At 41.2% G+C, this 23,207-nt stretch overlaps 1 protein-coding gene across 1 annotated transcript; it reads right to left on the bottom strand.

Annotated features, from left to right (window-relative positions):
* Positions 1-1,388: 1,388 nt before the first annotated feature.
* On the bottom strand, positions 1,389-22,999 carry gca (grancalcin). Its single transcript, XM_055638148.1, has 8 exons — positions 22,849-22,999; positions 15,562-15,717; positions 10,961-11,030; positions 9,300-9,343; positions 7,993-8,140; positions 3,929-4,042; positions 2,494-2,552; positions 1,389-1,948 (listed from the first exon to the last, which is right to left on the bottom strand). The coding sequence occupies exons 1-8, from the start codon at positions 22,870-22,872 to the stop codon at positions 1,922-1,924; spliced, it is 642 nt and encodes a 213-aa protein (XP_055494123.1). The 5' UTR covers positions 22,873-22,999; the 3' UTR covers positions 1,389-1,921.
* Positions 23,000-23,207: the final 208 nt, after the last annotated feature.

The raw sequence follows: 23,207 nt of genomic DNA, 5'->3' as shown, positions 1-23,207 counted from the left end.
GTACGCGGACCGGGCAGGTTAGCAAGCCACCTGTTAGCTATGGCAATTATGTTTCACCCCATTATTATTATGTGGCGATTTGCATTTAACATTTTATTTACTCATTGTATTTGTAATGCTTTACTTGTTTTTCATTTATACAAGAGATGTAGATTGGCTATAGCATGTTATTAATTATAACCACGCCTAATTATAACATTCATAGTGTAAGAAACTACCAACTGTCTACCAGTAGCAGTGTGAACGTGTAATGACCTGCTTAGAAGTTAATAACCTGAACAATAAAGATGCTTCGACCTGTGTAAGTCTGAGCTCTTTACATGGTGTCAGAAAATCGGGTCTACCCTGCGCCTCTTTACTGCGATCACAAGGAAATGGAATAAAGGAAGAGTGCAGGAATCCCCTGTGGACATTCCCCTCAGAGACAAGTACAGAACCACCACTGATTTTTCAGTACCGAGAGCTTTTGGATTATCCATTTTGTTGGATCAACAGAGGTCCCAGCCTCCGAGTAGTCCAACGGTACCAGAACAGTCCACCAAGGCTTTCGAGGGGCCGATATACCGGCCTGAAAACTCAGCCTGAGAAATCGAATATGGGAACGGATCTGCTGACTATGTCCTCACCATGGCCACACGGGGCTGGGCTGTCGATCAGCAGCGGAAGTTCCAATGAGGTCAAGATCGGCCGCCTCACCTGGCCTGGGGGGGGGGGGGGGGGGGGGGGGGGGGGGGGGGGCTCTCTTGTCTGGATTCTCAATGTGACCACATGGGTTTTCTTTCCAGACTGTAGGTTAATTGGCTTCTGTAAATTGCCACTAGTATGTAAGATGAGATAGCATAGAACAAGTGTTGGGGTGATCGTTGGTCAGCGTGGATGCAGTGGTCCAAAGGATCTAAACTAAACATGTAAACCAGGTACAGGATATGGGGCTGTCATGGATGGGACATGGACAACCTGGGGCAAAAGGCATGTTTCTACACTGTTACCCAAGGACATTTCTAAAATAGCTACAAGGGCAGCACATTGGCGCAGCTGTAGAGTTGCTGCCTTACAGCACCAGAGACCTGGATCCAATCCTGACTATGGGTGCCGTCTGTACGGAATTTGTACGTGCTCACTGTGACTACGCGAGTTTTCCCCGGGATCACCGGTTTCTTCCCACACTCCAAAGACATGCTGATCTGTGGGTTATTTGTCTTTGGTGAAAATTGTAAATTGTCCCTCGTTTGTAGGATAGTGTTACAGTGTATGGGGTGATTGCTGGTCCTTGCGGACTCAATGAGATGAAGGACCCATTTCCGTGCTGTATCTCTAAATTAAACAAGCTAATTAATTCACCTAATAATGAAGCACCAATTTCTCTTTACAAAGACACTTGTATAAAAACCTTTGCCACTATTTTTTATTGTATTGCATTGCCAACTGGGAATCCAGCATTAACAAGAAAGTAAAGTCTTTTATTACATGATAAAACAGTATGAAAATGTGAAAAATATATAACTTTTTAAAAAATCGCAAATGGAAATACTAGTTAAATGCAAAGTAACGTTTGGTTCACAAAAGAAAATTATTCACATTAGCTTGATTACATCATACATTACAATAGGCCCAAAACCTAAACGTTTGTAATTAAACTATGCAAAATTTCCAAGAGGCACAATCACAAAACCACCAACGTGTAAAGTAATATTTTGCAAGCTATTAAAGAAATATGTAATTTGGCAAGTGAGAGCATAACAAAGTGTACACATCATAAAATCCAATTTCCTTTTTTATTTTACACAATAAAAAAGAAAAAAAATATACAAAACCACTAGACATTTATGCAGTGTAAGTAGGCTTAGTTTATCTTCTCAGCAATATAAATCACTGGTGTTAATCCACAACAGATCTTTGCATAATGGATGCAATTGTGTGTTCAAATGGACATGGTGCACTGGATAAACTACGAGAAAGAACAAGGAAGCAAGATTAAATAGCAAGTTCATTCTAACTGTGGATTATAAAATAGCACCCAATAAATTAATCTAGAATTATTGATGCTGGTAATTCAAGTTTTATTTGGCCCACTGAGTTCACACTGACCACAGACCACCCATTCATAGTAGTTCTATGTTATCCCATTTTCTCATTCACTCACTAAAACATAGGAACAATTTCAGAGTCCAATTAACCTACCAATACGCACGTCTTTGGAACGTGGGAGGAAATTGAAGCACTTGGAGGAAACCCGCACGGTCGGAGAGAAAATGTGCAAACTCCACACAGACAGCACCCAGGGTCAAGATCAAACCCAGGTCTCTGGCATTGAGGCAGCAGCTCTACCAGCTGCACCACTCTTTCACCACCTCCTTGATGCCTGAAATCAGTCCCACTTTGCGCTAATCTTACCAAAATTAAACAGTCATCCCACAATATCTATTTTCATGGGCTGTTATTACCCGTTAGAAACAAAGACATGTTAAAGCTCATTATTATTTAGCTACTTACATCATCGTAAGTGAAGTTCACATATCCTTGTTGCAGACTGTCCCTTCGTCTGAAAGCATCTGTAACAAAAGACAATATTTTACATTCTGAGTAAATTGCTACTGGATACCGCTCCAAATTCAAAATAACTAAAATCTGCATGAACGCTGTAAAGAAATGGAAATTGTACGGAAATGTTAATTCCTTAGAGAGGTAAATGTTAGCCAGAAAAGCACTGGGAGACATTTAATGAGGCTTGATAACCAGGCCAATACGGGGAGAGGAAATAAATGAACAGTGTCTCCCAGGACCTGCAAGTAAATCAGAGACAACGGCAACATTATGTCAGATGACTTGATTATTTCTTGAATCCTACACAACTTTCACTCAAAAAGTTACAAAAGCAAATACTGAATTGCTGAAGTTACAAGAAATATGCAGCTCAACTCAACTCATCTGTGCTGACCACATTACAACCAAGCCTGTCCCATTCGCCAGTGTTTGGCCCAAATTCCTCCAATCCGTTCCTATCCATATACATATATAAATGTTTTGTTTTTCATGCTGTTATAATATGTCACAACTACCTCCTCTAGCTGCTCTTTCCATATACCCACCTGCCTGAAAAAGTTGCCCTTCAGGTCCAGTTTAAAATTATCCCCTCAAACTAAACCCTCCCCTAATGTGGGGAAAAGACTATGAAACTTCACTTTGTTTGAGATCAAAATCTGAAACTGGATTATGAACTTGCAACCTGCCCATTACTTGATAGGTTGGGCAACATCTCTGGATAGAGAACCACAGGCTACCGGCCTACTATTAGAACTTGGCGGAGTTGGAGATTAAAAAAAAAATTAAGATAACAAAAATGGAAAACCTACAAGAGTGTAAGCAGAGATTTCAATGGTCCAAAATGGCCAATAATGAGACAACAAAAAAGACATCAAATGGGGGGTGAAAACTGAATCATGTCGGAAAAACTACTTTTTTGCATCCTGAAGATAGAAGAAATTTATTAAGCAAAGCAAATATTGTTTATATTAATATGAAAAATGCAAGCATTTTGTAGTATCCTGGGAAAATGGGACCAGCATGAATGGGCCCGTTTCTGTGTTGTATAACTCCACGTAAGGCAGCAGCTCTACTGCTACTCCCCAAATTATGACTATCTTATACTTTATTCTGGTCTTAAATGGGGTACTTTAGCATTCCCCCCCCCCCCCTCCCCTAATCCATCAAAACACACTAATGACAACACTGATGCCAGGTGCCTATGCTTTTAGATACACATGGAAGTGCAGAGAATAGAGATATGGATCATGTACAGGCAGATGAGATCAGTTTAACCTGGTGTCATGTTTTGCACAAACATTGTGGGCTTAAAGGCCCGTTCCTGTGCTGTACGGTTCTATGTTCTACATAGAAGAAATTAGAGGGCACCCAAAAAAGAGCATACCTGTGATTGCACGCAACTTTACGCAGCAGGCAACATAGTCATCAAAGTAAGTCTTCCCATCTCTGCAGTAGCGCTTAATGATGCCATTTATTACTTGAGCACTCAATCTGTATCCTAGAAATACAACAAAAAAAATTGCAAAACAAACTGTTCCTCAATGACAAACCAAAAGATATTTTGTGGAGTCTACAATAAGCCAGAGAGAAATGTGAATCTCACAGAGGCTAACAGCAATTCTAAGCTCCCTTGTTGAGGCACGTTTGATACCACGATGATGAAAGCAAGCTGCAGCGTCAGGCTGGCATAGTTTTAATGTTAAATAACTTAATGTCCGCAGACAATGTTATAATACAGCTAAAACCCCCCACTGCTGTTGCCTGTATGAATTTGGAGTGCACACAAATCATTACCTCACTGGCACGAGTTCATATTTGCATGCCACTGGGAAGTCAGCGACAGTATATTTACACAATATATGTTATAAATACACCATCTTATTTCTCAGCAATGATTTTGTTTAGAGTCTGCTTTCAAAAGTCATTTAAAAAATATAACACAACCCAATTACCAAACCAAGAAACCGTAGAGAAAATGGTTGATCAGGTTACATTGCATGAAAATCAAACAGCAAAGAAGGAAAAAAAAGGGTAAGAAAACATTGGAGATTTAACTGAACAGGGAAGGAGCCAACAGATTCAACACTGAAACAAAAATGATCCGTTCTGTGTAATTTATGCGTTTGAGATAATACAACAACAATAATGAAAACTAGAAAATAGAGAATAGGAATTTGCTGGTGCTATAGAGATTCTTCTTCAGGGCTGAGCAGAGGACTTTAGCACAGGCATGATTACACAAAATGGTTGCCTGGAAACTGAGAAAGATCAAAATAAAGAGGTGGTGAAAAGGCTGGCATTACATAAAGTAGGTAAGACAAGCTCTCCAGACAAAGTGAATTACAAGTTGCCTGGTGAATCTAGGGTAGATGGATTTATTGTGGGCGAATGCAATGGTTGGCTTGGACAAGGTGAGGCAACGGGTCTGTGTCTGTGCTGTATGTACAGCATCATGACTATGGAGAAAGCTGATAAACAAGATTGTCTTACTTTCAATCCAGAATAACATGGACTGTTTCTAGTTCTCAAAGCATGTTGCTTTAGAGTAAAAATGTACAAATCTTCAGGTTAAATCACTGTATTCTTTGTTAATTCTTTCCAACATTCTAAGTTCACATTTGCTAGCTTGGGAAAAAAAGTGTGTTTTATGGCATACATTAAAAAAATGAAATTACTCAAGGAAAGTATAAACTAGCTCAATTACCTTATGCTCAACTATGCACTCTCCTTTTATGAAGGGTGACTTCAGACTCATTCTCTTGATTATTCTACTCAACAATGCTGGTTTTTGGTAAACTTCTGCTAGGGGTCAGAGTTTCAATATTACAAATTGATTGCCCATGCTGTAATACACACCGAGCCAGAGAATGTCATCCTCTTCTGTCTTTCCTCCTCCATCTATCACTAGTTCACTTTTGTCTGCCGAGATACACACCCACCATTGATCACACATTTGCACTAGTTATTCCATTTTCTCATCAACTCCCTACACACTACGGGCAATAGACAGAGGGCCGATGAACCTACAAACCTGTAGGTTTTTGGGATGTGGGAGGAAACTGGAGCACCGCGTAGGAAACCCATGTGGTCACAGGGGGAACAGGTAAACTCCACACACAGACAGCACAGGAAGTCAGGATTGAACCCAATGCGAGGCAGTGGCTCTACAAGCTTTAACTCTCTATTAACACAACATGTATGCATTTACTCCCTAAACATGTAGGTGCCATGACATCATGTTACTCTTGTTTCTTTCAAAGATTTTGCTTACACTTTTGTACTAGTTAAATTACTAAATTGATTAGTCTTTTAATCATATTAAAAAGGTTTACAGCATACAAAAAAACTTGGGACAGTTATCCAAGTTTGGTCCCCTTTACTCACAAATATTAACACAAAAAAAGTCAACACATACAGATAAAAGCCTTTAATAATTGTTGCCAATTGCCTTCAAACAATTTTGGAAAAATAACAATAGAAATCAGAACAAATAATAGTCACCGAAGTTAAACACTGAGCAGTCACTGTTTAAATAGGGCAACACAACCTGTATCACAGGGCACACATTTAGATCATAACACAGGGGCGCACAATTAGGCCATTCGGGTCATTGAGTCTGCTCCACCATTTGATCATGGCTGATCTATTATGATAGCATAGATAAAAGTATTAAGTACGAGACTAGAGCTTTGGGAAAGGTTGTGACTTTAAAACATCTCATATTGAAATGAAAAAGCACAGCAAGGCAATTAAATGCATAAAGCACAGGGGTCCCAAGTCGCTGAGAGCGTAGGGGGACCTGCAATGCCGATTGCGAAGGGGGATCCGATGGGGGGGCCGCCGAGGACGAAGGGAGAACCTGGGGGGGGGGGGGGGGGGGGGGGGGGGGGGGGGGGGGGGGGGGGGGAACAAAAGAGGGACTCGCAGGGGCCCACCTGCTGAAGTTACAGGGAGAAGGCAGGAAAATAGGGTTGAGAGGGAAAGATAGATCAGCCATGATTGAATTGTGGACTAGTCTCGATGGGCCAAATGGTCCAATCCTGCTCTTATGTCTTAAGGTCTTAGGGACATATTTGACTGACGTGAAAACGGATGGGAAGAACACAAGTTACACTGGCATTGCTCCTTGACATCCAGTTATTGTGGCACCTTCTGAAATTGCTATTCCTGAGAGATCAACCAGTGGAAGTAGCAATCACATTGCTAAGAAAAGCGCGGTAAAGCACCAACCAAAGCTATTTTTCTGGGATGTGATTAACATCCACTCCAATCTGCAACAGACATGTGGCCTGTTTTGAGGTCACCAACTGGTAAAGATTTAGTTCTTCACTTACTGGAAGGGAATGATTGCAAATATTTTAGGACTTCAGTCTAAATTGTTTAGCAAAATACAATATCTTCTCATTCATCTTATTTTTCATCACTAGGTTGACCAAAATAAAGTATTTCAATAAAGAATGGTATGATTTTCTAAATATTTCAATTGCATATAACAAAGTCATGACACAGGCAGCAAAGTAGCCTTAATCAATATTTTTGGAATAAATAATAAAATATAGATTACTCAGCATCATGAATCATGAAGTTAAAACAAGTTTTAAGAAATCCTGTATATCAGCCCAATATTCACAAAACAATTGTTTCAGACCTTTAGTTCTAACTTTAAGTTTTGTTTTAATAATTCATGTCACCATCCTTGTCCCACTTCTAAGTACCCAACCCTACTTATTTTTTAATAGACACAAAAGCTGGAGTAACTCAGCGAGCCAGGCAGCATCTCTGGGAAAAGTTTGTTTAAAAGTTTGAAAAACTATATTCAAATAAATTTCACATATATTTCTAAAACACAAAAATCTTGCTCAGTTAGTTATGTTATGTGACCATCCTAGCCACACACGCATTTCACCATTGCCATCAGGAAGAAGGTACAGGAGCCTGAAAATTGTAACATCCAGGTTCAGGAACAGCTTCTTCCCAACAGCCATCAGGCTATTAAACACAACAACAAATAATCTCTGTACTGCAACAGATTATTATTATTATTGTACTATATTTGTTATTTATTGGGTATGTGTGCATGTGTCTACACACACTGAACTTTTTTCTTCTCCCATTATGTACTATGTTTACATATTCTGTTGTGCTGCCACAAGTAAGAATCTCATTGTCCTATCTGGGACATATGACAATAAAACAATCTTGACTCTTGACCTTGGTCTTATTTGCAGGATAGCAAGGATGACATTGTATTTGTTACCACTTTAACAAAACGGTTGAAAGAGTAAAGAATAGGACTATAGTAAACTGTCCAATATTTTCACAATGTAATATCAACATAGTCATCACCTAATATATTCTCTACAGATTTACAGTCCTGTTGTGCTGCTGCAAGAACAAACCTCATTGATCAGTTTTCAGTAAATGACTATTAAACATGTTTCAGCTTACCCATTGATGTGATAGCCTGGCCGAGTTCAAGAGGTTCTACAGTCCCACTTCTGTCCTGATCATACATCATGAAGTTCTGTTTCCATCCATTAAGTGCTGCCCATAGTTCTTTAAATTCATTAAATCCCATTTTCCCAGTCATATCTCTCTGAAAAGCTCGAGTCAAGAATTGTGTGGGTTGTAGATAAAAATAAACATTTAGCTGAGATAAGCACTTCAAAAATAATTTACAGTATTTCAATGCATTTGCAGTATTACAGAACAGAACACAGGATCAGGCCCTGTGGCCCATAATGTCTCTGTCATACAAGACCAACTCTTATCTGCCTGCACATAATCCACTTTGCCTGCACAAAATCCATATCCCTCCATTTCCTGTATATCCATGTGCCTATCCAAATCTCTTAAATGCCACTATCATATCTGCCTCCACCACTACCCCCAACAGTGCATTCCAGGCACTCACCAAACTTTGTGTACACATTCTTGCCCCACACATCTCCTTTAAACTTTCTCTCTCATTTTAAAGCTATGCCGTCTAGTATTGGAATTGTCCATCCTGGGAAATTGGTTTTTGACTGCCTGAACTATCTATGCCTCTCATAACTTTACACTTCTATCAGATCTCCGGCATTCCAGGGAACCTCTGGCATTCCAGGGAAAACAATCCAAGTCTGTCTAACCTCTCTCTCTAGCTAATACCCCCTACTTCATGCATCATCCTGGTAACCCTCCTCCCTTTGCACCTTTTCTAAAGCCTCCCCACCATTCCTGTAATGGGGGCGACCAGAACTACATGCAATACTCCAAATGTGGCATCACTGAATAACTATGAAGCTGCATCATGACTTCCTGACTCTTATACTCAATGCCCCGACCAATGAAGGCAAGCATGCCACCTTCACCGCTCTACTCATATGCATTAATATTCCAAAGTGCAATTAACAGTGCATCAAAATAAGCAAAATTGTTTTTTTTTAAAACAGTGAACATAAACAATGTTGTGGACAAGCATTTGCCATCTCCCATTATGAATTTGAGTGCTGAAAATGTGATCCTAAAGTAAATTTAAAGAGCAGCAGGTGATCGATGGTCGGCGTGGAGTCGGTGGGTCAAAGGGCTTGTTTCCACGCTATATCTCTAAACTAAAGTAAACAGCAGTTTCAATCTCATTTTTGTTTTAGAGTACCTAGTTTCACAAATGTAATCTTCGTTTTAATCAGATAAAGCTAAAAACTGGACATAGATTATACGTGTCCAATAGAGACTACTTGTGTTGTACCAATACATTGAAAGATTAAGGATACATCCAACATGGCTATCATGATTCTGCAGGTCTCCAAACTAAAAGCTGTAAAGCAAAAATATATAAATTAATGCTAAATGAAACATGAATAATAAGATCATATGTCTGCAATTAATTGAAAAATCCAAGCACGGAAGATATTTCAAATAAATGTTATTTCTTTACAATTAATTGACAAGCCATTTCTAACATAAAAATGTAAGATATGCCCGTGCAAACTTCCTCATTCACATTAACAGAAACATAATTGTACTAGCACAGTGCCCTTCACAACTGCAGAACTACACCCCTCCAAGTTCTTCCTTGTTAATTATTTTACATCCTCAATCATTCTTTAGTGATGACAATACATTTCCTTCACACTACATTAAAGTATCATCGTAATCAGGATGACACAAGGACTAAAAGCAGGAGTACAAAATCTTAGCTGAGATCAAGTCCCAGAAGAATCACAGACAATGCAATCAGCCTGAACTGGCTGTTAAAATTATAAAGTTTCAAGGTTCTATTATCCAGGCATGATATTCACCTTCAGAAAAAAAAGTAGGAAGTATTGGCCTGGAGTCCAGAAGGCCGGTTGCCCCCCCCCTCCCCCCCACTCCGGTTAGGGGTTCGGGGGCTCCTACATATTCAATAAATTGAAAGTGATTCCCAAGCTTTCTGCTGGTAGTTTACATGACAGAAGCGTAGAATTTTTCTAATACATAACCAGTAAAATAACCCCCAAAAGATAAATATTTCATGAAATAAATGACTTCATACAGCTAAAATAAATCTTTCCAAAAAATGTTACCTGAAATATCTCTTTGCCTAGCAGTGTGTGCTAGGCAACGCCCCTCGGAGGCTGCGTCTGATTGGCCGCCGAGTGACCAGCGCATTATGTGATTGGACGCAGCGCCCTTGGAGCCAGCGGCTGATTGGACGGCAGGAGACCGATTTGTTGATTGGACGGGAATTTTAAGATAAGCTGGAAGGTGATGGGATGAAACGCTCTTGGAGACAACGGCTGATTGAAGAAATATAGGCCGAAGCGAATTTTAAGGGAAGCGGTTGATTGGTCGCCAAATAATCGGGTACAAAAAATTGAAAAACAGGAATTCGGAAAAACAGGAAAACCAAAAATATCGGAATTCCGATTTAAATCGGAGAAATATGATGCCTGGTTATCATGGGAGTAGGGGGAAAAGCAAATTTAGTTCAATTCCAGCAATTAATATTTTCACCTACTCTTCTCTGACTCACCTACAACTTAATTTAGTTCAAAATAGAACAAAGAAAGCAGAAGGAAAGAGGTTTTAAAACAATGCAGGATTTTTTGCCATTTGAAAGCAAGTACATATGTAGTTTAGACACAAAATGCTGGACGAAATCAGCAAATCAGGCGGCATCTCTGGAGAAAAGGAATAGGCAACGTTTTGCCAGAGATGCTGCCTGACCCGCTGAGTTACTCCAGCACTTTGTGTCTATCTTTGGTGTAAACCAGCATCTGCAGTTCCATACCGATACACAAGTAAGCTTAGTTCATTTCCTATCTCTTCACAACATGGCGAAATAAAACATTGGAGCAGTGGCAGTGCTCATTACTGGCTCCAAGGACCATACATTCAAAGTGTCAAGTGAACAATTGAAGCTGTGCGCTGCACAGACGGTAAAATTCCTTACGTTTGTAGGTGCCGTGTATCCCCGATTGAGTTAAGCATCGCTGCAATTCTTCAGCATCCACCTCACCGTCCTGCAAAATAAATTTGCTTAGAGTCCTTTATAAATTAAAAGGTAGATATCTTAATGCTGGAAACACAAATATCCAGTTTTAGGTTTTATCAAAATATCTATAATAGAGCATAAAGTCAAACGTGTTTAGTATACCAGGTTAAAGCGAGCAGGACAAAAGTGGAAATGGACGAAGCTCAGACTTCAGAGCCGACCACGCAATTGTCCATACAAGGATATGAAAAAAATGGGCAGGATGCACTTTTTCTGAAACTAGACTGTTTCAATAGTTTAAAAAGCTGCTATATTGGAATTGATGAGAAAAACAAAGCAGAATCTGTTGTACAGCAAGCCAAATCATCTTCCTAATCTGTCCATCTTGTGGATTTCAAAGGCTAACTATTGCTGACGCACTGAAAATCTATGCACAATTTGGGTGGGACTTCAAATAAAATTCTAACAACGTAATGACTGGTGCATTTAGTTAGCATCTTTCAGGAACAACCTTAATTTACAGGGTACTAGTTTTCATTTGAAGTACTAGAAACATACATAGAAAATAGGAGCAAAGTAGGCCATTTGGCCCTTTCGAATCAGCACCGCCTTTGAATATGACCATGGCTGATCATCCAAAATCAGTACCCTGTCCCTGCTTTTTCCCCATATCCCTTGATTCCGTTAGCCCCAAGACCTAAATCTAACTCTCTCTTGAAAGCATCCAGTGAATTAGCCTCCACTGCCATATGTGGCAGAGAATTCCAGATTCACAACTCTCTGGATGAAAACGTTTTTCCTCATCTCAGTCCTAAATGGCCTACCCCTTATTCTTAAACTGTAACCCCTGGTTTTGGACTTCCCCAACATAGGGACCATTTTCTTGCATCTAGCCTGTCCGATCCCTTACCAATGTTATATGTTTCTATAAGATCCACTCTCATCCTTCTAAATTCCAGTGAATACAAGCCCAGTCAATCCATTCTTTCATCACGCTGCACTCCCTCAATAGCAAGAATGTCCTTCCTCAAATTAGGAGACCAAAACTGCACACAATGCTCCAGGTGTGCTTTCACCAGGGCCCTGTACAACTGCAGTAGGACCTCCTTGCTCCTAAACTCAAATCCTTTTGCCATAAACGCCAACATGCCAGTAGCTTCTTCATTGCCTGCTGTACGTGTATGTTTACTTTCAGTGACTAATGTACATGGACATCCTGGTTTCGTTGCACCACCCCTTTTCCTAATTTGACACCGTTCACATAATAATCTGCCTTCCTGTTCTTGCCACCAAAGTGGATAACCTCACATTTATCCACATTACACTGCATCTGCCCACTCACCCAACTTATCCAAGTCACCCTGCAGCCTTTTAGCATCCTCCTCGCAGCTTACTCTGCCACCCAGCTTTGTGTCATCCGCAAACTAGGAGATGTTTTTATGTCCTTCACAAACTTGGACATTTTTGTGTCATCCGCAAACTTGGAGTTGTTATATATTAGGATATATGGCCAAATGTCTGATTAAAGTGGTATGATACATAGCAAAATACAAAGTGCTGGAGCACTTCAGTAAGTCAGACAGCATCTGTGGACAGGTGCTGCCTGATCCACTAAGTTACTCCATCATTATTTTGCTCAGGATTCCAGCCTCTGCAGTTCCTTGTGTCTTCATATTAAGTAATTAAGTATTAAGTTACTGGTATTAAGTAACAGAGAGAGGAAAAAAAAGCAAGCAAAAGAGGCAGGAAGTAAAGAAAACTCAGGGCTAAAGTAGAATTTATTCTAACTAATTCAACTCCCCATAGTACAATCGAAAGAGCTAGAAATTCAAACCTAATGTACTAATATTCCACAAGTTAAGAAAATATCACAGCATGAGTTTTAAAAATATATACACGTGGAGTTCCCAGTAATGAGAACATTTATTAATGAAGTAAATAACTAGTTGCAGCTTTAGACAGTAAAGACTAGAGATAGAAAATACATACTCATTTGACAACAGGTTTTAAAGTTTGTTTACTTTGCAGTGAACTTCATCTGTGGACATTTTTGCACCACCCAAAAATATGGTGTGAACTTCAGGCCATCATAAGAGTCAATCATAAAATGTACACTGGGGGATGGAATAATTTTGCTAGTTTTGCAACCATGTTTCAGCCTCAAGAACACTACGTCAGATAAAGATAGGCTCAATGGAGAGAAAAGCCAAAAACATAATATTGCTGTTTTAAACTGAAATTGAAAAAAATGGTTTCCTTAGTTTAGTTTATTACTGTCACGTGTACCGAGGTACAGTGAAAAGCTATACATGACTACAATCACGCTGTCCACAGTGTACAGATAAAGGTTAAAAGGTACAACATTTTGTGCAAGATAGAGTCCAATAAAGTTTGATTAAAGATAATTTAAAGGTAGACAAAAATGCGGGAGAATTTCAGCGGGTGAGGCACCATCTATGGAGCGAAAGAATAGGTGACTTTTCAGGTCGAGATCCTTCTTCAGACGGATATGGGGTTGGGGGGGGTGGGAAGAAGAAAAGAAGAGGTGGAGGCAGTGAGCTGTGGGAGAGCTGGGGAGGGGAGGGGAAGGAGGGAGAAAGAATGAGGACATCTGCACCCAGGATGAGGTGTTCCAAACCAGGGCATCGGAGATGTCCTCATTCTTCAGGGAACTGGGGTTCCCCTCTTCGACTATAGATGAAGATCTCACCAGGATCTCTTCTATATCCCGCAGCTCCGCTCTCACTCCCCATCCCCCCCACTCGTAACAAGGACAGAGTCCCCCTTGTCCTCAATTTACACCCTACCAGCCGTCACATACAACAGATAATCCTCCGATATTTTCGCCACCTCCAAAGGGATCCCACCACTGGCCACATCTTCCCATCTCCTCCCCTTTCGGCTTTCCACAGAGATCGTTCCTTCCGTAACTCCCTGGTCGATTCGTCCCTTCCCACCCCAACCACCCCCTCCCCCGGTACTCTCCCTTGCAACAACAGGAAATTATACACTTGTCGCTTTACCTCCCCCCTCGACTCCATCCAAGGACCCAAGCAGTCTTTCCAGGTGAGGCAGAGGTTCACCAGCACCTCCTCCAACCTCATCTATTGAATCCCTGCTCTAGGTGTCAGCTGCTCTACATCGGTGAGACCAAGCGCAGGCTTGGCAATCGCTTTGCCCAACACCTCCGCACAGTTGGCATTAACCAACCTGATCTCCCGGTGGCTCAGCACTTCAACTCTTCCTCCTATTCCGAATCCGACCTTTATGTCCTGGGCCTCCTCCATGGCCAGAGTGAGTCCCACCGCAAATTGGAGGAGCAGCACCTCATATTTCGCTTGGGTAGTTTACACCCCAGTGGTATGAACATTGACTTCTCCAATTTCAGGTAGTCCTTGCTTTCTCCCTCATTCCCCTCCCCAGCTCTCCCACAGCCCACTGTCTCCACCTCTTCCTTTCTTCTTTATGCCCCCCCCCACCCCCACATCAGTCTGAAGAAGGGTCTCGACCCGAAACATAACCTATTCCTTCGCTCCATAGATGCCGCCTCACCCGCTGAGTTTCTCCAGCATTTTTGTCTACCTTCGATTTTTCCAGCATCTGCAGTTCTTCCTTAAAGATAATTCAAAGGTCTTCAATAAGGAAGATGGGAGGTCAGGAGCGCACTCCAGCTAGAGAGGGGACCATTCAGTTGCCTGATAACAGCTGGGAAGAGAGTGTCCCTGAATTTGGAGGTGTGCATTTTCAAACTTTTGTACCGTATGCCTGAGAGGAGAGGTGAGAAGAGGGAATAGCCAGAGTGAGAATGGTCCTTGATTATGCTGGAGGTCTTGCCAAGGCATCATGATGTGTAGATGGAGTCAATGGGAGGGAGGTTGGTTTGCATGATGGCCTGGGCTACTCTACATCCACAACTCTCTTATACAAGTAGTTGCACTCTCCCCTCCCCCCCCCCCCCCCCCCCCCCCCCCCCCCCCCCCCCCCAAGGTGAATCAGATATAACACAATCGATGTGAACACTCTTTATATTATGCAGGCCTAATTAGTCACTTGTCCTCCAAAATCTCCCTAATGACAAGACAACAAATAATTTTGTTCAATAACCTTCATAACCGATTTCTTACAGGGACAGTGTAGCAAATTGCTCATTTAAACAATATGTTGGGCCTGTTTCTGCTCTGTATCTCCGAATAAAAATAACAATCTAGCACACATTTCATTAACTTGGATATAAAAAAAGACCATTAGTTTTAAAAATCCTGTTGGGAAAAATAACTTATTACGAGCCTAAAACTGTCTAGTTCCTCACACCCTTCCCATTATTGACACAATTCTGGTACTATATGATTTTCTATAACATGGGATTTCTTAGGAAATCATATTACAACAGAACAACTTGTAATCTAATCAATATTGTATTGTTCAATTAACAGCGCCAAGAGAAACTTGTTGAATCAAGCCGTAACAATTAAATAAGCATTTATTAAAATGTAGCTGATTTCAGGTAATTTTAACCGACATTCAATTCCCACCTGGAAACCACAATGCAGAATACTTACTTGTCCAGCGATTGCAGTGAAGTAACTCCACATTGGGTCAACTGAAGCAGCAGGATAGCCAGAGTATGCAGAGTAAGTCTGATATGCGCCTGGAGCAGCATGCATCGGCCCACCAGGCCCTGCCATGCCAGTCATATGTCCACTAAAACCTCCATACTGACAAGATAGAACACAATCAGTTTTAATAGACACAAAGATTATGGCATTTGTTTCAAAAGTAAGCTCAATATTGTCAAATTACATTCATAAATCTGCGCGTTATAGGAAGTGTAGCAAATTGCTTGTTAAAACAATATATTTCTCATGCAGCCATTTCAAATAGTCTCATACAGAAAAACAATGTTTAAGCAACCCACACCTTTCTCCAAACTAGTAGGTTTGCTCTTTACTTATCAAATAAAAGCACCACACTGCTGCATTAGGCACTTCCAATGTCATCTTTGATTGGGACTGAAAGGTCCCAATTTAATCCAACAGAAATGTTTGTAACAGACAATGAACTCATGGGAGAAATTCAAGTTACCCAGGAATTACTAGCACAAAATTCTAAAAGACGATCCTTTTTGGCCAATCTTAGAATGTTTTGAAGAAATTAAAAAAAAAATTAATATAATAAATGTATAATCACAATTTTTTTAATATTTATTTGATGTAGCCTACAATCGACGTACAGTTAGGACAATCAGATTTGAAATCAAAGAGGTACATCCACGTTGATAGTCAAGGGGGAATCAAGTAGGAGGGACAGTATTTCAGGTGTTACAGCTGAAGCAGCTACATCCACCAGAATGGTGCACATGGGCCTGATTGACTTTCTTAGGACTACAGAACTAGGAAAGGATACAGAGACGAAAACATTTGGGATCAAGGATTAAGAATTTTAATATTAAGATACAAGTGGGAGAGTTCATTTAGGATAGAAACAGCAGCAGTCGGGTGAGTTTGCAGAGTTAGGGTAGAGACAGAAGTTTGGAAATCACTTTGGGAGGTGGTGGGGAGGGACTGCAGGCGATAAACCAGGAGAAAATTGAAATGTTTTGTTCCGTAAGTTAACAAAAAAGCATGGATGAGGATTTTGCCAACAGATAAAATGATAATTACAGTAAGTAATACACATGCTGAAAAACTGAGTACCCGGTACAGATCCTTGGGACTACGTCACAACCTGCCAATCCCACCTCTGTTTTGACTCTTACCCACTTACGAAGCCACATCTCAAGGTTATCTGTGCTCTTTCAGTTTACTAATAATTGATCAAACACAATCTGACGGGAACATTATATAGACAAATTTTAAGACATTCCTTATCCACTATTCTAGTCAAAAAATAAATCAGCTAGTTTATACAACATGTTCCTCAATTCTGAGTAAAGAATTAAATGGTGGGTTCCCTGCAATTGATGCTAAAGCAACATGTCAGTGGTTACCAGCTTTTTTATATCCCCTTTGAAAATAATGGAGTGATATTTGAAAATTTCCAATCCAAAATGAGTCTAAAGAGCTTTGCAAAATTATGACTAATATACCTGCAAGTTCCTTACCTATGTTAAAGCCTGGTGTAGAAACCATCAGGTCCTGGAGATTAAGCTATTGAAAGCTTAAGTCCCAATATTTTCTCCATTACAATTTTTGTTATTTATATTAAATCCACTGAGCTCTCCCCATGACTTATTTTAGGTTCCCTTGTCCGCTGGTATTTAGTCCACTTTCTCCACTGTGAAAACGGATACAAAGTACTCATTTAACAAATCTCCCAACTTTAAAATTATTTATAGTCTTACCTGTATCCTCTTTCGATGGGCCCACAATCCTCATTAAATTATGACAAAAAGAGTGGCAAAAACATTTGGCAACTCTGGTAACCTTTATGATTTTTAGAAAAACACATTCTTTCTTACAGTTCATTACTTTCTTTGTTTCTCTGACCTGTTCAAAATTCTGTCTGCAAGGTACCATGGTTTAAAAACACTTTTTTTGCAATTAATCCGATAATTTCTCAGTCTTAAAAATGCCTCCTACAACTTCTGGTGTACAAATTATGTATCCCTCCAGTTGAACAATTTTGAACTCAAAATTGTACATAGAGCAAACATCAATGAAAAAAATAAAACATACAAACATTGTGAAAATTTCAATTTAAGGAAATATTAAATCAACAACAAAATGTGTTGTTTGGTTGGATTTTGTCATCAGCGGCCAAGCAATAGTGCCTAACAGGGACCTTGAACAGCTGCCACAAAGATCTGCGGTGCAGGCTTCTCCTTTGCCAGGGTCAGATGCTGACCGGCAGTGGATTTAAAACCGATGGGAGGGAAAGCACTGTGTGTTTATGAGTCCTCAGAAAGGAAGTGTTGGATGAAATTATCTATGTGTCCATCTACCACGAGAAGTAAACTGCCTTCATACTCACAAACTTTATTAAACCCCTTAGGAAAATATCCACTCACCAGTATGCAGCACAAAGTGCTGGAATAACTCAGCGAGACAGGCAGCATCCCTAGAGGACATAGATAAACAATGTTTCGGGTCTGAGGGTCAGAAGAAGGGTTTGACCAAAACGTCACCTACCTATGTCCTCCAGAGATGCTGCCAGATGCAGAGTTACTCCAGCACTTAATGTTCCACACAAGATTTCTGCATTTTCTTAAATCTACCCATTCACCTGTATGTTTCTGCCTAGGTTAATATTGACAGTATATGGTGACAAATAATCCCATGTCATCTCATCCTGTTTAAGTCTGACAGACACGAGCTAGATTTCCATATCATGACAGTTACTGGTTAGTTATATGAAAATCCTGTGCAGATAGCACAGTACAATACACCCTGTCAGATTCAGTGGAAACAAATGTAAATCATGAAGAACTAGTTTCTTGATGCCTCTGTAATTATTACGAGTCAGTAATAGGAAGTGCCTTGGGGCATCAAAAGTACCAGATTTCCACTCTGTTCCACACACCCAGGTTACCATGCCAGTTATACTGAGCCCAAGATCTACCTACAAGTTAGCAGTAAAGTCTCTTCCCCGTGCAGGTGGTCAGGAAGCCACACATGCCAAGGTGAAGACAGGGGCTCCTAGTGGGAAGGCAGGGGCCCTTAGTGGGACGAAGAACACACTTAAAAACTCTCCGTCAAAGCTTCATTGGGAGATGAAAATCCTCACCTTCCATGCCCCAGTAGATGGGCAAGAGTTGAGAGATTTACATCTTGAGTGGTACAATACAATACTCCCTGGCCATCCAGGTAAATTACTACTATTCTAGTAAGGTTTGTCAGGTAAGAATGATTACAAAACACAGCATAGAAACAGGCCCTTTGGCCCACCGACCATCAATCACCCGTTCGCACTAGTTTTGTTATCGCTGTTACTTTCTCATCCACTTCATGTACACTAGCAGCAATTTATAGAAGCCACTTAACCTACAAGTCTTTAATATGTGGGAGGAAACAAGCACCATGGGGAAACCCACGCAGTCACAGGAAGAACATACAAACTTACATAGACAGCACCTGCGGCCATGACAAAGCCCAGGTCTCGAACATTGTGAAGCAGCAGCTCTACCAGCTGCGCCACCACAAACATTTTCAAATTGTCCAATTATAAATCCCCTTAATGGTTTCACAAATTGTTGAGGAATTATGTCACATAATTCCCTGGTTTAGCTCACTCTTAAATAACAAACTGATAAATAATCCCAAGTCATGTCAACCTGTTAATTCTGATAGACACGAGTTAGATTTTCCTTACTCATGTTCTGTCTGTGTGAAGTTTGCATGTTCTCCCTGTGATTGCGCGAGTTTCCTTCCCATATTGCATTGACGTTGCAAACACATGAGGGTTTGTAGGTTAATTGGTCTTCTGAATTGCCCCCTGGTGTACAGGGAGTGGAGGCAAAAGTGGAATAGCATAGAACTAGCGTGTACGGGTGATCGAGGGTCGGAATGGACGCAGTGAGCCGAAGGGCACATTTCCACGCCATGTCTTGCAATCAAAACCAAACATTCTGTGTGGTTTAATACTTCCCCCTCAGTACCCCTTTAAGTATTTCCCTCACTTTAAACCAATAAACTAATTTTAAACCTCCGTACCCTGGAAAAAAGGTTTAGATCGTGCACATGAGTTTACAAACAGAAGTCAACCCTCAGCCTCCTTTGCTCCAGGGGAAAAAAAAGTCCCATCCTAGCCCATTTCTCCTTACAATTCAAGCCCTTAAGACCCAGCAAAAGTATTTTTTATTAACTTTACTTCCTTAATTGTGCCACGGCTCTCCTTTAGCAACTAAGCTCCGCCTTATAAACTGACTCCATATCATTAAATTATCTTCTGGACAACTCCCACTGCTCTATGGCAGATTAGCCATTAACATGTTTGCCCTATGTACCGTGTTGAGCCCACATAGTACATGAATAGTCTTATTCTAATCTAGGATCTTATGAGTAGTTTTCACTTCTTCAGTTTAAAAATCTTATGCTTGTAACAATGCAAAATTAAGTCACTTAGCCCATTCCAGCAATCAAATCTGAAGAAGTCTATCTCCAGAAATTCACTAGTCCTATTACCCTCTTATTATCTCACAGCCCAAACATTGTGTTGAGTAACACTGCTGGAAGATTAATTTAATCCCCATTATCCAATATGAAATCTGATATGGTTTGTTTTCAATTCCAAAACACATCACAACAAAATTTACCTACCTTTGTTGACTCGAGCTGGTCTACTTATTCAAATCTATTATGATGTTCTGAAGTAGGGTGCTTAAATCTCTATCACCAAGTTTAGAAGGTGGGGCTGGGGTGGAATGATACACAAACCTGCTGGAATCAAATCACTTATTTTTCTTAATTTTACCCATCGAGATTCCATTTCTGCTTATTTCTTGCTAGAACGTCTCAACGCTACTTCATCCCCGATCTAACAGTTATCATCCTATTTTACATGTTTCATATTCCTTGCTTGATTCAATTCACATTTAGATGTCTCTTTTACCTGTAGTGTCTAAAGCTTTATTTCTCATGATTAGTTAACTTTCATTTGTCTTAGACCTATTAATATTACTTCTTCACCATTTTTAACATCCCCGGATATTCTAAATAAATTTAGAAAAAATAAGAGTCATGTAGCACTGAAACAGGCCCTTTGTCCAAAATTGTCCATGCCGACCAGCTTTATTGTTAAGCTAGGCCCACTTACCTATGTCTGACCCATATCCCTCTAACCTGTTCAATCCATGTACCTGTGCAGATGTCTTTTAAACATCATCAATGTGCCAGCCTCTGTGTGACAAAATTGTCACTCGGGTTTTTTAAAAATCTTTACCCTCTCACTTTATACCTGTGCCCTCTAGTTCTGGATTCCTCTATTGTGAGGAAAAAGGACTGTGAACATTCACCTTATCTATGCCTCTCGTGATTTTGTATATCTATGCGTGTTCAGCTCCCACACTCGAGGAAGGAAAGGCCCAGCTTATCCATTCTATATTCGTACAACTTAGAAAATCTGGCAAGCATTTTTAGACATCTATTTGTTGCATCAGCCATCTTTGATTCCTGTACAATGTCTGTTTAAACCAAGCTAAGTACGTTCATCTTTATTAAACTTTACTGAACAAATATTTTCATTTTCTTGGACAGCATTACTGATAGCGGAGTGTGACCGTGTGGGTCTCCCCCAGGGGTTCTCCTGTATCACTAAGGTGTGCGTGCATGTCAGCAGGTTAACTTGTTACTGAAAGTTAACTGTACTGTGTAGGCAAGTGAAATCTGGGATAAATGATGTGAATGTGGGCAGAATGAGTCACAGGTATGATTAATGTTGGGGGGGGTGGGGGGGAGTGGAAGGAATTGCTGTGAACACTACAGATGGGCCAAAATATCCTCCTATGTCATATAGAAACATAAACCACACCAGGCAAATTGGCCATTGGCTGCCAAACCTCTTCTCTTCCCACCCCCGATGTTAACTTCCTGCAATACTTCTCCAATATACAATTATTTAGAATCACTTCAATAATTACTCGGACATACAACCCACATCCTAAATTCTTCATGCCAGAAACCCGACCTAGCCATGTTCTCCAGAGATGCTGCTTGGCCCTCTGGAGTTACTCCGGCACTTAGTATCTTTTACCCTATAGTCTCTTGTGTTCCTACTCCAGAACAAATAATCCCACTCACCACTCCCCCCCCCCCCCCCCCATCTACGATTGATTCGACTAGGAACCCAAAATCTACAAAATAGGAAAGAATCAGTAAGTTTAGAAGATACTTGTTCAATCAAATGAACCTTGAAACTTCTGACGAAGGGTCCGACCCAAAATGTCAGCTATCCATTGCTGCCTTACCAAATGAGTTAGTGACTAGCTGACTTTGTATTTTTTTGTAAACCAGAATCTGAAGTTCCTTCTTTCTCAAAGATTATTGTTCAAACAAATTGAATAGATCTATATTACTTGTTCTAAAGAATTGAATGGATCTCTAATACTTGGTCTAAGGAATGGATATGTAATATTACTTCTAATACATTAAATTGATCTGTTCTATTACTTATTCTAAAGAATTGAATGAATCTCTAATACTTGTTCTAACATTGAATTGATTTGTAATAATACTTGTTTAAGGAATTGAAAGGATCTCTAATATTACTTGTCCTAAGGAATGGAATGAATCGGTAATATTACTTGTTCTAATCCATTGAATTGATCAGTAATATTACTTGCAATGAAATATACATGTTCTAACGTATTGGATGGATATGCAATAATCTTTGTTCTAATGCTACCTGCATTTAACGGTTCTGTAATATTACTTGTTCTAACGCATTGAATGGATGTGCAACGCTACATGTTCCGAGTAGCTGCTCGCCGTGTAATGGCCACCCCTGGTGCTGGGCAATGCCATGAAATAACTCAGCCGCACGCTCCATTTTACTTGGTGCTGGAGGTTTAAGCCCAACTAAAATGGAGTGCGCTCTCCGCCCGCCGCAGCCCATCCCGCAGCGCACAGGCCCCGCCGCGATCCCCCGCCCGCCCGCCGCGACGCCCAGCCCCGGCCTTGGGGACTATCACTGGGCCCGGCGGTGGCGGCCAGCCCGAGGTTGGCGACCGACCGACCGACCGGGGCCTGGTCCGGGATGGCGAGACGCTCCCTCCCTCAGGCCCAGCCCGGTGAGGCGCTCCTTCCCTCTTGCCCCGGGCCCCGCTCGGCGCTCCCCCCTGCCCCGGCGCTCCCTCCCCCCCACATCCCCCGATCTATCTGCCTGGCTGCTGGGTGTGCAGGCGGCGGACTCACCCCGCCGTATCCAGGGTACGCCATGGCCGGGTGCGTGTGGCGGACGCCGAGTGTTCACCGTGCGCCCACTCCGCGCCGGCGACCGCTACAATTGGCCCGCTCCCCGCATGGCCACCGCTCCCATTGGTCCGCTCCCCGCCCGGCGACCGCTCCCATTGGCCAGACCGCCGCTTCCCCCGCCCCCATTGGTCCGTTCAATCACACGGCAGCCGCTCCCTATGGCCAAGCGGCAGTGATGGCCGGTGGCCGCGGCCAATCGCAACGCAGGGCACGATGACGATGACGATGCACTGCGGGAGCATGGGGAACCGTTGTCGTCAAAGATCAGTTTGGTTCTCCTTTGGTTCTCCTCCCACTTG

The sequence above is a fragment of the Leucoraja erinacea genome, chromosome 7, assembly GCF_028641065.1.
Source record: "Leucoraja erinacea ecotype New England chromosome 7, Leri_hhj_1, whole genome shotgun sequence".
NCBI classification, from domain to species: domain Eukaryota; kingdom Metazoa; phylum Chordata; class Chondrichthyes; order Rajiformes; family Rajidae; genus Leucoraja; species Leucoraja erinaceus.
This window is presented reverse-complemented; position numbering and strand designations above follow the sequence as displayed.

Excerpts from the sequence above, each read along its gene's own strand:
- gca (XM_055638148.1), bottom strand. The coding sequence starts at position 22,872 with ATGGCGTACCCTGGATACGGCGGG. Across the intron at positions 15,718-22,848 it reads CGTACCCTGGATACGGCGGG|TATGGAGGTTTTAGTGGACA; the intron begins GTGAGTCCGCCG and ends CTATCTTGTCAG. Across the intron at positions 11,031-15,561 it reads TCACTGCAATCGCTGGACAA|GACGGTGAGGTGGATGCTGA; the intron begins GTAAGTATTCTG and ends TTTATTTTGCAG.